The following is a 15,558-nucleotide window of genomic DNA, read 5'->3' as shown; positions in this document are numbered from 1 at the left end:
AAAAAAGCCTCCTTGAATTTTAGTTGAATTCTATTCTGGATCAATGACGCTCAACTGCTCGAGTCTCCATCCCTACTGCGCAGCTGGAACAAATGATTAATTACAGAGATATTTTTGGATTAAATCATGAGCCGTGGTAAGTAAATAATCGCACAAGCGGAGTTTTCAATTCTCTCATTAAAACAAAAGTTTAATCCTATGTAAAACAATGAAATCTTCGACAAAGATGTTTGTGGCTTTGTCTACGAGGAATGATAGTGAGCTGCACGTGGGTGGTATAAACATTCTTTTTGCCTACACAACGGAATATTTGCCATCAAAGATCAGTCCAAGCTGCCCTACACTCTCCCCCATACTTTACAGACTGTATGCTTCAAGAAGAAGGTGCTCTTTCAGACATCCAAAGTAGGAACTTATAGTTCAGATCAAGATCCATTTACCTCATGGCAGGATCAAACATCTCAATTTCTAGCAGGTTTTCTTGTTCATTCCAATTTTTTGATAGTTCACTTCAATCTTCCAGAGAATATTTCAGAGCAATCTCACAATCTTCACCAGAAATGTCCACTACTGTGGATGCAAGAATGCTTCCATGAATCCAAAAAGCATGAGCAACAACCTTGTGATTGTGGTATCCCGCGAGAATATCAAAGAAAGAGATGCATATATAAGCCAAGTACATATATGGCTGCTTTGATGAGCACCGTCTTCACTTGCACTAAACGAAGTATAAAACTGTGAGAAACGACTGGTCTACTCTATGGTTTTCCTTCTATGGATTAGAACGAATCAATCTTTGAAGTAAGCTTGCATAGATCTGACGGCTAATTAAAGTAAAACTGAACCAACTATCACCATTCTGCATTTCTAATAGAATGTACCTTTCAGGTCTCTCATTCAGTCTCAGCCAGTGCCCTAAAGAAAGTTAAATATCGAGATTCCAAGCGCCATTGCTTGAGAATAAGCAGTAATGCGCCTTGTTTACCTCTTCAAAATATATAGCAGTGCTTCTTCCAGATTAGCAATTTAACCAGCCTGCATTCGAGAATGCCTGCTTCCAATCTGAAGCAGAACACAGCCTTTTTCTTGAGCCAACAAAAGCAGTCAAGCAAGTTGTATATGCATCCACTTTTAATGTTGATACTACATCAGAAAGTGTTTCTCCACTGCAGACCTCTGCTTTCTTGTCATTTTTGTTTTTCTGCCGTTTATTCAAAGCTCAGTCAACTTGAGAAACAATTTTTGAAACTGTGAAGCCCGCCACTTCAAATATTGGTGCCATTTGGGGGATCAAATATTGGTGCCATCATACGTCCAAACACCTAAGCCTGCTTATCCTTTTAAACCAATAGCATAGCAACCAAGACCAGCAGCCACTACATCCACAGAACTCACTTCCCAACTGTTCCCTCTGACCTTGAATTTCCTCCTCATCCATTTCCCAAGCTCAGCAATCCGCTGCTTCCCCATTGATGGCTGCAGTAACACAGGAAGAACGCCTTCACTTTTTTAGTTTACAATCATCACTTAAAGAATTAAATCCCATGTTCCTATGAAAGACAAAGGGGTCCCAAGCAATTGAAAAACCAAAAATTACCTGCAGCTGGCGGCCAAAATGGGCATCCACAATTGAGGAAGCATTCTCTATCTTACCCAAATGAAGTGGAATATGGAGGGATGGCCAGACTGTAACATAAACAGTATCTACTGATAGCATTTCAACACCGAGCCTTGCAAGTTCCCCTATTTGTACAGAATGACCTTCCTGTATGACCACAATAAATTGTACGCAAGCCAAACAGAAATATGTTTGAATAAAAGAAAAAATATGAAACTAGAACAGTATATAACCAAATATTCAGAAGACATACAATATTAGCTAATAACACGTATAACTATGTCAATTGCAAGTCCCCCCTCCTCTAAAAAAAAAGGAAAGAATAAGAAGAAGAAAGAGAGAAACCTAACATTCCTGGAATGAATATTTTTTGAATGTTGACTATACGTGTATGCAACACCCCTTTCCCCCTGGTGAGACTTGAACTCAAGACCTGACAATAGAAGCCCTTCCCAAATGGCCATTGAACTGAAGGCCCAAACCACAAAATGACAATTGAACCAGCTGGGTTTCCTGGACTGAATATGTAAAGAGCAATTCTTATGTAAAGCACAGAGAATCAAATGTATAATACTTGCACACCTGAAGGTCTGTATACTTTAAACTCTCTGTAGATAAGGATATAAAAAACATTTCAACCACCACCATAAAGATCTAAGTAATGATATTTTTCTACATATGCCAGCTGACAAAGACATAGATCAATGTTTCTAGTATTTGAGGATTAGATTTTTCACACAAAGGCCACATGAGTGTGTGGGGGTGTGCTAGCATGAGGTCTTGGGTCTAAGCACAAACAGGGGAAAGGGGTGATGAGTGCGTGTGTAATCAATATTGAAATTTTTTTAAAGAAATAGATATTAAAAAAACAGAGTGAACAATCAACTAAAAATAGACATAAAATCTAAATAATAAATAATAAATAGAGAACACTAAATAATAAATAAGAGGCATAAAATCAATCGATTCAAGCTTTAATCCTGTAAGTTCTTGGCCTCAACTTCTTGCTTCCATGCACCAACTTCAGCTCTTCCCTTGTCAACCTTGATGAGATCTGGAAGGGGTGCGAAACCCCTGGCATATCAAACAACTTCGCCTGGCCTGCCAGAGATCTTCCACCCATGCAATCCCTACTGTGGTCCCTGGTACAGGAGCCTCTGTCAACTCACTAACTTTCCCACCAACACACTTGGCCATCACATTAATCAATGTTGATTTCCCTGCATTTTGAACCCCTATAGTCCAAACATTACCTCGTGCTCCTACCAGTTCCCTCACATTATCAACAAAATTCTTCAAGCCCCAGTTCCTGATTGCACTCACCATATGACGCATTGTCAACTTATTTGCTCCTCCCTCACGGACTCGCTGCCTAACCACGTGTTCTACGAGTAGGAGCAGAATAGGAGATCAATTTTGGAGACAATAAGGACCACTCAAGGAATGTTTTCTGGCTTCCCTTCTTTCCATTTTCGGTAATTCTCTTCTATGGTGTTAGATACCAATTTGGTAACTTTGCGAGCAAACGATTCATCAAAATCTAAGGCATCGACAGCCACCATAACCACGGAGTGTGACCCACTTGCAGTTACTAGCTTTGGACTTATAGTGCGGTCAAAATCAAAATCAGGAAGAAGGTTTTCCACTGTTGTATCATTCACCATAATGGCAGACAGAATGGCAATGAGCACAAACAATAGGTTTCTCACTGGCACTGGGATTTGGATCAGGTTGACAACTTTCATTTGATTCTTGAATTTTACCTCTTTTGAGGGAGTTTGTTTTTTTTTTTTGGGGGGGGGGGGTGTGAAGAATCCAGGAAATTTGGGATCAGAGTCTTGCATGTAAACACCACAACCAGGGCAGACTAGTACAGTTGTTGAGGACTCATCATAATTTCCATCGTGCAAGATGTATTGGTTTTTAGAAGAAAAATGGCTGATTTCTTTGTGGAAATAGAGGGTTTTGGTAGGTTTTTTTACTCATGGTGCTACAGATGTTAGGAACTGAGAAAGCAACAGGTCTGAAGGATTTGGAGATTTGTTTTTATGAGAGTTTGGATTTGGAGATGAAATAGAGAATAATAGGAAAACAAATTGCCTCAGCTTTGTGATAGAAGAGCACCAGCGGGCTAACAACATTCTCCTTCCTCTTCAGATCTGGTGTATGACAGTTCCAGTTACTTCAAGTCAAGCTTCTTCGGATAATTTGATGTCACTTTAAAGTCCTTATCTGCAAAGATCCTGAGAGTCAACTTCTTCTAAGGCAACTGAAAGGTAAGGTTCCTGGAATGCACACAACATCGGCAAAATTTTGTCACTTGCTTGTAGTCATAAACCACATCATTACTAATGTATGCATTTAGTTAAAAGTCCGAACCGTAAAAGACACACAAACGGTCACTTTGTAATTTTGTTTCTAATGTTTCATGGTGGTTCTTTGTTACAATCTGACTCATGCTAGGTTTCAGAATTTGAAATGACACCAGAACTGATATAAAACAATTTTTATTAACTCAGTTTTCTGCCTCTCTACTTTCCTCCCACATCTTTAAAAGTTCTTCAAGATTATCAAAAGATCACACAAAAACTAGATGACTTTTTCATTGAGTGCCAAATTTTGAAAGAAAAAGCAAATCGGCTGTTTGACAACCTTTATCAGCCAAAACATGTAAAAACACACAAATTCAACATGTTTTAACATTTAAATAAGCTGATCTAAAAATCTAATAAAACGAGTCTGATGTTGCTTGTTATTTACTCTAGGAGAGAAGCCAAATAGAAATACAAATGAATGAATTGGTGAAATCTGAAGAGAAACCACTAGGGCAAATTGGAAAAACAAAGGAATAAGCAATTGTTTAATGAAGCCAAAGAGAATAGTGAAGGCAATTGGTGAAATAAGGAAAAGGAACAAACAACCAATACTATATACATGTTGACTAATCATATAAAATCAACATATAAGCATGTTAAATTTCTCGAAAAAAAAAAAGTACTTCACCAATTTGTTGTAATTTGAATACAATGAGCCTCTATTTACAATAGAGGAAACAAGTAGAATCCAATTACAATTAAGATACTCTTGTACTAGTTACACCCAAAGTCTAACACTTAAAGATAAGTCCTAACATAATTAAACAACAGAACATTAATAAAAGATTGAAACAACTAGAACACCTTTTAACTGAAAAACTTTCGTAAGACATCCTCCCATGAGACTCCTGTAAGATTTTGCCATACTAATTACTGCACTATGAGACTTTTTTTGTAAGAGTCAAGTAAGATTCTCCAATACCTGCTCTTCAACACTCCCCCACAAGCTGGAGTTTGCAACTTCAACTTACAAGGAAAAAATACTTAGTCTTCAATCTTCATTGGCAAGAAAAATTCTTCATAGATTCAAAATTCTTCATCTTTTTTTTCGTCCTTTATTTAGATACTCTTGGTCATATAAAAATTTATCACAACATGCGAATAGAATAAAATATTTATTTCTTTTATTTTTTCTTCTACTGCTTCCCCTCATGCTGGGGAATAAAAAGAACATAAAGACCCAACTTGGATAAAAAAAAATATGGGATAAAGAAATTACTCCTTAATTGTATGACAAAGTTCCATACACCAGTCAAAAAATGGTTCTAGTAAAAAAATACTCCGCTCAATTTCAAATAGTCAAAGCTTCATGTGGCACAAACAACCCCTTAATAAAATTTTAGCTCAATTTTATATGTATAAGCAACTAATATTTTACAAGCTCAGATGATTTTACCCAAAAAGGCTGCATTTGGCCGCATAGAAAATAGAAAGGAAAGAAAAGAAAGAGAATGAGAAAGAAAAAAGAAAAGAAATGAAATAAGATTTTTTTCTCTTGTTTTCTGAAAAGAAAAATGAGAGACAAAATAGAAGAGAAAAAAAGAATATCTAGTTTGGTTGCACATGGAAAAAAAGAAATTTGAAAAAAAAAACTAAAATGTTTTGGTAAAAAGATTTTAAGAAAACTCAAAAGAAACTTGTACTCATTACAAAAGAAAATTTTCGAAATGCACATGCTCATACAATTTTACAATATTCCCAATATTCTTACAAGATTGTAGAAAGTAATCTTGTTTCATAATTAAATCTAGTTAGCATACATAGAATAAACTTAATTTATAAGCTCCAACATATGTGAACTATGTCAATAAAAAATAAAAAAGTGACTCTAAAATGCACCTAAAAAATTCACAATGCAATCATGAACTTGATTGTGTACACAATTGCCCGAATTTCTCACTTATTCCGTTGCTCTTCTGTCTGAATTTACGACAGGCCATCCTGTTAACATAAACCAGTAAACAAGTAATTATAAAAAAAAAAATTAACAAAGAACCATTAAAATTTGTATATTATTAATTAAAATTAAATAAAAAAATAAAGATATCTAAAAAAAATAAAAATGAAGGCTAAATTTCTCCAAAAAAAAAGAAAAAGAAAAAAAAACTAATTTTAGATACAAGAAACCACAAACATCATCCTTCTTTGATAAGAATACACTGTAAGATCCATCACATACCCTTGTTAAATTTATATTATCAAAACACAAAATAATTAAATATAATTTGCAAGTTAATTTTAGAAGCAAGATACATAGATTTGATTTTTTGATTTGCAAATGCAATAACCCCCTTCCATAGTTTCTCTCTATGGTCTATATCATTTCAACAGATTAGCCACTCCATTAGCGCTCGTCTACTGCTATCACTTCCCTACAGAATTAGCTTATAGACAAATTATTTTAACACCATATCACTGCACAGGATTCAGCATTTGTTATACAAGCTGCTACATAAAGTTAAACAACTTTCATTTGGGACATCGGTGATTGACAAATAACTATATAAAAAAAAACAGTAGATACAATTATTATTAGAGTTGCATAACAAGAAAACTGGAAGCTTAATCTAATTTGGTAAAAGAAAATGGTTATGAAGGTGAACCAATTAAGCATGTCAGAGGATAAAAAATTATCTGATCTTGGGATGGTTGACTCTACTGAAGCTGAGATGCAAGCAGCTCTGCAGGGGCTCATTCTTACTCCCAATTCTTTTCCCAGCCTTTTAAAATAGAAGGAGATTCAGCAGTGGTTAGTACTTGGGGAGCTGGTAAGGGGAAACCCCTCGGTGCTTTGATAGACATTTACTTCAGATTGCTAAACTTATCCTCCTCACATCAGCTTGTTTGGAAGCATACTCTCTGTTCAACAAATGCTCTAGCAGACTCTCTAGCCAGAGAGGTCTCTTTTCCAACACCTTTTGTTAATATGAACTCTTTTGGTTAATCTTGTATTTTTAAGCTTGTTTCTAGTTTCTTTTTTCTTTTGTTGCGGTTTTTTTAGCATATTTGTACTTTCATTGATAAGGTTTCTCATCTTAAAAATAAAAATAAAAATAAAAAGTTATCTGACACTCAACTTTTGTGCTGAGGTTCAGATACGGAAAGGAATATATTATTGGAGAATGCTTCAGACAGTTGAATAAAAAGACATATATGGAAGGCTATTCAATTAACGGTCTTGGACTTGATTGGAATCTTCTGATGTAGGCTCTAGACGGGAGAGGAGTGAAAATAATTCAGTTTGGCAGGCTCTAGATGCACCTGAGTCATTGCATGCAAGTGGGATCGTAACGGTATCATTGTAATATTTCCTACTATCAAGGTCTTCTTTTCACTGTGCATTTGTGCCAATTCGGACTAACTTTTGATTTCTTATAAGGATCTATCATTTGCTTGGTGCCATCATGACTTACAATTTTATTTCCTCATTTGCATTACACATACTATATTTAGTCACTAGACTGTGAGAGCTTCACTCACTATTTCAAGCCTGGACTATTGTTATATTTGCTAGGGAGGCTAGCCTCAGATATGCTTGCTTCTTATGGACTGGCATTTTGCTCATCATATTGGACTAGTGATTTATAAGAGATCATGAATGAATGGCTATGAAGTCCCAGTCAGATCGAGTTCAAGGTCATTTAGGCACATCGAAAAAATAAAATTGAAAATAAAAATGATTAAAGTAAGAAATGGAACAAGAAAACAAGAAGGTTTTAAAGACAGATTGAATATGCCCTTGAACAGTTAAAGCCAAAGGCCAGAGCATGGAATACAATACTTGCACCTGCAGAGGCACCATTCTTGCCTGCGCGCATTGGCTCAAGTCGGTGTGGGCAATGAAACTAACTTTATGTTCACGTAATTATAAAGTATGAACACAAAAGCCATCAACATTTTATTGAGAAGTATAAGAAGAATTTGTTTCAAACACCTAATAGCAGGCCATTTTTTACTGGACTATGCTAGTTCTCTTATCCACTGTAATGAGCCAAATGCAAGCGATACCTTTTACTTTGCAAGCTAGTACTTCTTGGTTCCTCAGGGAATGTGAAAAAGAAAAGGAAGATCAAATTGTATTCTACTACAACCTGCCGACGAAAAAATAAACGCTGTAGTCGACAAGAGCATGGATTTAAGTCTCAAACAGATTTTTTCAATTTAAATCAGCACTAACAACGACAGGAACAAACAAAGAAGAAAACATTTTCTTGAGAGTAGTATTGCCTCCATTGACATTATACCGTTTGCACTGTCCGAGCCTTTGAAATGGAGCCACCTCGTCGGCTCCGCTTATTCGAGCCTCATGTGGCCGACCCTCGTTTCAGACACAGACAGACCCCCTGTACAAATATAATTCTACCCGATGAAGGAGAGCAGCAAAATGACAAGATTTTAGGTGTTTGTAGCATGATGGCTCCAGTAAATGAGAGTTCTAAGCCAACTTGACAGAGAGAGGGAGAGGGAGAGGGGGAAGGGAGAGACCTACCGATGTGACAGGAAAATTCAGTGATGAAGGCTCCTCGAGGAAGCTCTTCTTCCAACGTGAAGGAAATGTGATTGAGTAATTAGTAGTGTAGAATGAACTATCTGGGTATGATTGAAAATCATAGAAAAGGGTAAAAAAAAAATATGAGAGAAATTTTCTGTTAACGGATTTTTCTTTAAAAAATCGAATTTAAAAATAAGATATGAGAATTAAAATAATATTTTAAACTAAAAAACGACTTGGTGGGTCATAATATATGCTAAACCCGAGTCAACCAGACATCAATCGTAAGTTAAATCCGAACCCGATTCAACCAGACATCAATCGTAAGTTAAATCCGAACCCGATTCATTCGTAACTCGGGTCGAGTTTGGGTCAAATTTCACCGCCTCTAGGTATTAGTGAAATGACTCATTACTCCTCGAAACAATGAATAATTTCTTCGATAAAAAGGTTTCCCACGTCCATCCGAATCTTGCTTTTTTTCTTTTCTTTTTTCACATCTCGGATCGAACATTTTCTCTGCGTATCTGATAGCGTTACAATCGACTCTGCATTTATAGTTCACAAAGAAATTGCAATCGTCTAGCAGGCCGGAAATTCATTCTCATGGCGGAAAAGCCCCAGCCAGTTCGCGTTCCATACTGTCCAGTCTGCTCCCTCCCCGCCGAATACTGTGAGTTCGGACCCGATTTCGAGAAATGCAAGCCTTGGTTGATCCAAAACGCTCCTGACCTCTACCCCGATCTTATCAAGGGTATTTTTATCTGCTATCTTTTCTTGCTGGAATGTCAAGAAGCCTAGACTACTAATCAATTAACGCGCCCTATCAGTGTTTGTTGAATTGATTCTGGCTTTCTGTTTTTTCTGTTTTCTACTGCGGTGTCCCTACTTCAGAGGCAAATGAAAGGGAAGTAGCTAAGACTGCCGAACAGCTACAGGCAGCGGGTATTTCTGGCGGGGATGGCGCCGCAACTGCAGCTGGTACGGTTTAAAGTTCTTATCTATGCTACTCGTTTGGTACTATTAAATGGAAGAAAAATGTTTCTATTGTATTTCTTTAATGTTCATGAGGTGTTTGATGTATTGGCACTTAGTGGATATCTCGACGTTTTTCATCTAACTCTGGCGTATGGTCTCATGAATCTTCTTTTGAGTCGACCCGGTGCTGAGGAACGGGTTTAGACAGACAATTTGAACCGGGCATACATGATTGCTGTACCTTCAGTACTTATATACTCCGTGAACAGTTTTTGCTAGAACTATGAGTTTATCATTTATTTGACAACATTATTTGGTTGAACATTTGTGTGGAGGATTTCTTGAATCTGTTTGTCCAATATTCAGCTTCTAAAGACCTTTTGCAATAATAACTTTCATTTACAACATACAGGCTATAGTTGACACTGTGTAAACTGATCTTAGAATGTTCTAAGCTATTACTTTTCTCTCAAGCAGGAGGTACATCAACGTCAAAACCAGAAGAAGTGAAACGACTTCCTGGTGGAAAGATAAAAAAGAAGGTGAGCTTCTCTTTTCCTGCTATATTTTTTTACTGGTAATATGCATCTTGTGCTTTCCTTAACAATCTAGCAGCTACAAATTTCCATTTTTTTAATAAGAAAAAGTTAGTTGTGTAGGTGGTTCATGGTTCATCTTTTTGATCTCTAACTCATGTACACGTTTGCTTTTTTGTAGGACAAACAAGAAGTTGTCATTGAGAAGGTTGTCCGTAACAAACGCAAATGTGTTACCATAGTGAAGGGACTTGACTTCTTTGGTGAGTTTTCTCAAACCTGGTACTTTTTTATTTTTTATTTTTATTTATTTATTTATTTATTTGATGATTATCATTCTCCTAACAAGATCACGTTCAAAGAAATCCAATGTTTTTTTTCATCTCACTGCACAATGTATTTCAATTACCCTTTCAGGTGTTAAACTAAGTGATGCTTCAAAGAAGCTTGGGAAAAAGTTTGCAACTGGAGCATCAGTTGTTAAGGTGCACAAGGATCTTCTGCTACAAATAAAGATGTGTAGATTTTCAATAGGCAGAGAGATAGCGAGAATATTGCGTTTCTTTGTTGGATTAGTTTACACAGTAATGTTTATTAATACTGCTCAAACAATTTGGTACAGGGTCCAACTGATAAGGAGCAAATTGATGTGCAGGGTGACATCTCTTATGATATTGTGGAGTTCATTACGTGTACCTGGCCTGATGTAATTTACTCTTGTCACTTCTTTTGTTATCTGTTTCCATACACGTTCAATGTGGTTCTCTTCTTAATTTGGGACAGTAGCTTACTCAATGCATTCAAATGGTGGGGATCATCTATTTCATCTGATTAGTGAAAGAACTTTCACTTATAACATTAGCTGCTCTTTAGAAGATGCTAGCAATCAAAACAGAATGCAACCTAAGGTTTCATCCATGAAATGTATTGGGAGGTCTGCATAGCTGGGGATACAGTTTGCAACAAAGAGATATTGGCTCACATATAGGAGTATAGATGTCTGTGACCACCTCGTTTAAATTCTTACAAATAGATGGCATAATATTCCTGCCATAGTTTCATCTCTCTAAAAAAAAAAAAAAAAATTCCTGCCGTAGTGAATGGATCTTCGCTTGTTATGATTGAATAATGTGGATGATCAACCACTTGCATGGCAGTGATGCCAATATCTTACAACTGTTTGATCAACAATTGTGGCTATGCTATTGCCAATTCAATCTTTCTAATCTTTTTATGTGCAGGGACTCCACTAGTGCCAAGGCTTATTCAGGCTATCACCTATATTAGCTTATTTATGTTAACTTATGTATTTTTGAATGACGTATTTGTTATCATGGTCAAGATCGTACCCTACTAATGGTGGTAGTGGGAAGTTAAACATGAGTGTCCCAAATATGAAGGTTGGTAACACAATTCTTCCTCGAGGATTATGTCTGGACAGGCTAATGAAACATGAAGGGGATAGTCTACTAAAATGACAAGTTTTTTAGAACTGCTGCATTTCCAATCTTGCTCACTATTTATTTACATTGAATGAAATAATCAACATGCTTCTTTTGCAATGAAGGCCTGTGAAAGAAAGTGTTTGAATATATGCTGACAAGAGCGCTTTATTTATGGATGATAGGTTCCTGAAAGAGCAATTTATTTCATTGAAGATGGGAGGAAAGTTGCAGCTGCCTGATCTTTATCTAGGTCCATGAGGAGATACCGTATGTACTCATTTAAGTATACGTCAATACTATGATGGCTCCAGAGTCGTTTCCACCTTGATATTGCTCTTTAATTTGAGAGGTCGCTTGTTTGAGGATTTTACCTTTTTGTGTTACTATGATCTTTATCTAGGTCCATGAAGAGATGCTGTATTTATTCATTTAAGTATACATCAATACTATGACGGCTCCAGTGGTTTCCACCTTGATATTGCTCTCTAATTTGAGAGGTGGCTTGTTTGAGGATTTTACCTTTTCGTGTTACTATGCTCATGTAACATATGCTATGAATGTTAGTGTACTCTGTAGGATAATTTCCAAATTTTGTAGAGAAACACAGGCATATGGTTCTTGACATATATGGTTTTCTCATTTGTAACTTTTGTGGAAATTACAGTTTCCTAGTTGAAGTATGCACGCAGACAACGGTCTAGGATCAACAGAATGGAGGGCTCCGAATGGAAGCAACATATTGGCATTTAATAATTCAATTATACATCATAACATTGTATATTGCCAGGTCCGGGGTCTTTAGTAAAGATTCCGAGTGGCTGACACTTCTTTAATTATCAAAATAACAACGTATATCACTGGAAAGATGATGTGCTACACTAGTAATCTGAGCCTATGATTTGCAACAGAGACAAATAGCACTCCTATGTCCTCTAGTCAGCCGCTAGAGGGACCAGAAATGCATTCCAGGATCAGGTGGATTCAAAGCTGCACAAAATAAAATGTTTTTCAGTTCAACATAATTTTATATGAACGGTCATGTCACAAGTCCTACATTACTTTGATCATCTTAAAGTAAGCTCAGAACCAGAGTTATGCTAAAGCAAAAAAATCAATTAGAAAAATGCTTACAGGGTAGTTCCTTAACATAACCTGTATCTCATCTATGATAATCTGATTTCAGCAGCTCCTCGATCGAATTTCTGTACTTAGCGATCAGATCTCTGCCACGATGTATCAAACAGAATAGCATAAGTGTCTACCTCATAATCAGGAAACTTGAAAGACATTGGAGTTGGACGAGAAACACTGACTTCCTCTGATTCAGGAGTTGTTCACTTTCCTCCACTTTATGCTTCTGCCCCTCAACTGTCTGAATTTCATTGTAGCCAAAGTAAACGAAGATTTTAATAATTTTGGATGTGCAAAGATGGTATAATACCAAATATACATGGTACAAAAAAAAGATTTGCGTTATAGAATTCCTTGTGAATGTCAAACTGACTGATTTAAAAGACTGTTTTCATCTGCATATACCAAGAATAAAACCAAGTTAAAAACAGACCTAAGTTTTTTCAAAAATCTATATCTAAAAAGACATCGGCGCACATAAAGACAGAATAATTAGAAACAACTTGTAAATATGTCCAAAAACCAGTCATCCCTAGAAAATCAACAGAAGTGTATTAGCGCAAAGATAATGGAATAATCTCATATAGCGGTCAGATTAAAAATTGTCCCCCCAACAACAAAAACCCAGATACACATGACATAGAGATGATACCATGGCTTCTTGACTCGCTGAGTCAATGTGCAACTTTGGCTAGGTTGTCTTGGATTTATGAGGTGGCTGGTCGGGTTGGGGTCAGACTTGACCCCTCCATTCTGGTTCATCCCTGACTCTCCCCGAGTTCAACCAATGGACTCGTGAATCCCGATCCGACTTGGACAATTCAACTTGGGTTTTCGGGTCGGTTCCTGATAAGAACCTTTTCAAGGTCTTATCTTCTCAACTTCCAAAGAAAAAAATACAGTTCTTCTAGGCAAGGGAGGTAGAGAGAGAGAGAGAGAGAGAGAGAGTGAAAGAGAAGGGGGGGTGAGGGAGAGGAGAGCAAGGCAAGAGAGACTTGAGGAATAAACTTGACTAATTTTTCCTTCAACCAAGACAACTATTTATACTTTTTCCATTACATGTTTAGGGAAACTCCTCAACCAACTAGGCTCCCTAAGTACATCAATCAAAGGAAGATTACAAAATCAAAGGAGAGAATCTAGGAAACTTATAAACAATTACAATCTTCTAGAGATTCTTTAACAAAGTAAAGTAGAAATTATAGGGATCCATCAAAGAAGGAAGGAAGGTACGACTCCCATTTCTACCCTTGACTTTTAACCTTATCTTCACACTTTTGCCCTTGAGCTCCTACACCCCCATGCATGTGCATGGGTCCACATGTGTGCCACCTTTTCTCTTGCTTCTTCTTCCTTCTTCCTTGATTTTTTTTGAGAATTTTAGGGTTCCTATCAGTTCCCGAGTCCAGATCAAAAAATCCTAGATGATACTAGGTTTTGAGTACCGAAATATTCAAAAAAGAGGAACACCTTCCCATTTCTTCAGTTTCAACAATCAAAATATTAACATTATAAAGACAAGGATGGGAAGCTCTGAAAAAATGGAACAAGATTCTGGAAGTCCTAACTCTCACATAGTTTTAAGGCTCCTATTTAGTTTTAAGGGAACACCAACCTTGACAAATCATTTAATGGGACAAAGAACTGTATCATTAGCTTCTAGTTGCAAGTGGTATAACTTATATAAGTAGGATTTTCAGTATTGCTTATTTCTGCCAGTAAATGATACTCTATCAACCCAATAGCAGTTTACATATCCAGCAAGTAAAACTGAAGATAAAGCATAAAACTATTTAATGCGCACATCATCTCCTGCCAAACCTCAACATAGTTGTGACAAGGCTCTTGGATAATATTGTTAATTTATGCAAACCAGACGGCCATCTGAGATTAGATGACAGCATTATTTGATATAAACACATCCAATGACACCCTTATTACTTGGAACATATAGTTAACATGATATAGATAATGTAGAACAGTTAAAATTTTATGTTCAGTCATTAGCAGTAGAACATGATTACTTACCATAACCTTTGTGCCAATGGATCCCGATATGGAGTTTAGCAGTTGCTGACACTTCTCGAAATGATTGGTTAATTCATTCACCTGTCTCCAATTACAAATAATAGCGTTAGGCAATGGAACTTACGAGTCACATGGTATTGAAAAGAGTCCCCTTTAGGCTGGGTTTTTGCCCTCGCTAGAGTCTGAACGAAATTCGTTTGGCCTCTAAGTTCAATTGGCAATTTGGAAGGAACCGTGTGAGAAAAATAAATCTCAGTGCAAATACAGAGAAAAGTCAATTAAAGATATTGGGCATAACACTGAGAATACTCAGTCCTGTAGAAGCAACGAAAAAAAATCACAAATTGGGAAAATTTGGGGGGAATAAAGAAGGGTTTACTAGAGTATCTGACTGCTGATCACGAGTCCCACTTTCTATCGCCTCTGCCAATTTCTCCACCAACTGCAATGAAGGCAACAAGATATCAAAGGAAACTGCATGAAGAGTCCGAGAAGAAACTGGCAGAATAAGATCAAGCGTAGAAGATAAATACATGTAAGAGATGGAAATGAGAAGCCAAGGATTGATGATGATGCTGTTGTGGTTGTTGTTGTTGTTGTTTCTGCTGTTGCTGCTGGAGCTGGTAGTGGTGAGAGTGATCTTGTGTTGACGTCGCAGGGATATGCCTCTGGTTGGGCACCATCATCCAGCTCCCTCCGCCATAGGAGTGATCCATTATTGGGCTGCTCTTTTTCCCTGGCCCTGAGGAACAATTCTCTTTCCTTGTCCGACTCTCGCCGCCGGTGTTCTACAACGCTGATCCCGAGCTACTCAGTAGAATGGTGAATTATGACCCGATATTGCATACCCCGAGCTACTCATATGTCACTGATTGCCCAATGTCCATGGAATTTAAAGCCGACACGAAACAAGAGACGTCATTTGTATCGACCTGTCTCTGGATATCGCTATATC

General features: G+C 37.0%; 2 protein-coding genes and 1 pseudogene across 6 annotated transcripts; 1 reads left to right on the top strand and 2 right to left on the bottom strand.

The window, feature by feature from the left end:
• Window positions 1–57: 57 nt before the first annotated feature.
• Window positions 58–5,933, bottom strand: LOC137946751 (GTP-binding protein BRASSINAZOLE INSENSITIVE PALE GREEN 2, chloroplastic-like; annotated as a pseudogene).
• A 3,029-nt stretch (window positions 5,934–8,962) lies between these two features.
• On the top strand, window positions 8,963–12,208 carry LOC137945914 (translation machinery-associated protein 22). Of its 3 annotated transcripts, none has more exons than XM_068792006.1 (8): window positions 8,963–9,239; window positions 9,380–9,466; window positions 9,941–10,005; window positions 10,181–10,262; window positions 10,417–10,484; window positions 10,622–10,705; window positions 11,627–11,711; window positions 12,109–12,208. In XM_068792006.1, the coding sequence occupies exons 1-7, from the start codon at window positions 9,092–9,094 to the stop codon at window positions 11,681–11,683; spliced, it is 591 nt and encodes a 196-aa protein (XP_068648107.1). In that variant the 5' UTR covers window positions 8,963–9,091; the 3' UTR covers window positions 11,684–11,711; window positions 12,109–12,208. The 3 variants fall into 3 exon arrangements, with proteins under 3 accessions (XP_068648107.1, XP_068648108.1, XP_068648106.1); XM_068792007.1 differs by lacking the exon at window positions 12,109–12,208 and adding an exon at window positions 11,845–11,920; XM_068792005.1 differs by lacking the exon at window positions 12,109–12,208 and having other exon boundaries at window positions 11,627–11,920.
• Window positions 12,162–15,448, bottom strand: LOC137945915 (mediator of RNA polymerase II transcription subunit 9-like). Of its 3 annotated transcripts, none has more exons than XM_068792008.1 (6): window positions 15,137–15,448; window positions 14,983–15,045; window positions 14,604–14,684; window positions 12,758–12,816; window positions 12,576–12,667; window positions 12,162–12,431 (listed from the first exon to the last, which is right to left on the bottom strand). In XM_068792008.1, the coding sequence occupies exons 1-5, from the start codon at window positions 15,317–15,319 to the stop codon at window positions 12,604–12,606; spliced, it is 450 nt and encodes a 149-aa protein (XP_068648109.1). In that variant the 5' UTR covers window positions 15,320–15,448; the 3' UTR covers window positions 12,162–12,431; window positions 12,576–12,603. The 3 variants fall into 3 exon arrangements, with proteins under 3 accessions (XP_068648109.1, XP_068648110.1, XP_068648111.1); XM_068792009.1 differs by having other exon boundaries at window positions 12,597–12,667; XM_068792010.1 differs by lacking the exons at window positions 12,162–12,431; window positions 12,576–12,667; window positions 12,758–12,816 and adding an exon at window positions 12,823–12,970.
• Window positions 15,449–15,558: the final 110 nt, after the last annotated feature.

This window comes from Aristolochia californica, unplaced genomic scaffold, assembly GCF_029961685.1.
Source record: "Aristolochia californica isolate CCGP_79_NKW_82.1479 unplaced genomic scaffold, dmAriCali1.0.hap1 SCAF_12, whole genome shotgun sequence".
NCBI lineage: Eukaryota > Viridiplantae > Streptophyta > Magnoliopsida > Piperales > Aristolochiaceae > Aristolochia > Aristolochia californica.
The sequence above is the reverse complement of the archived record's forward strand: the minus strand, read 5'-3'. Positions and strand labels throughout refer to the sequence as shown.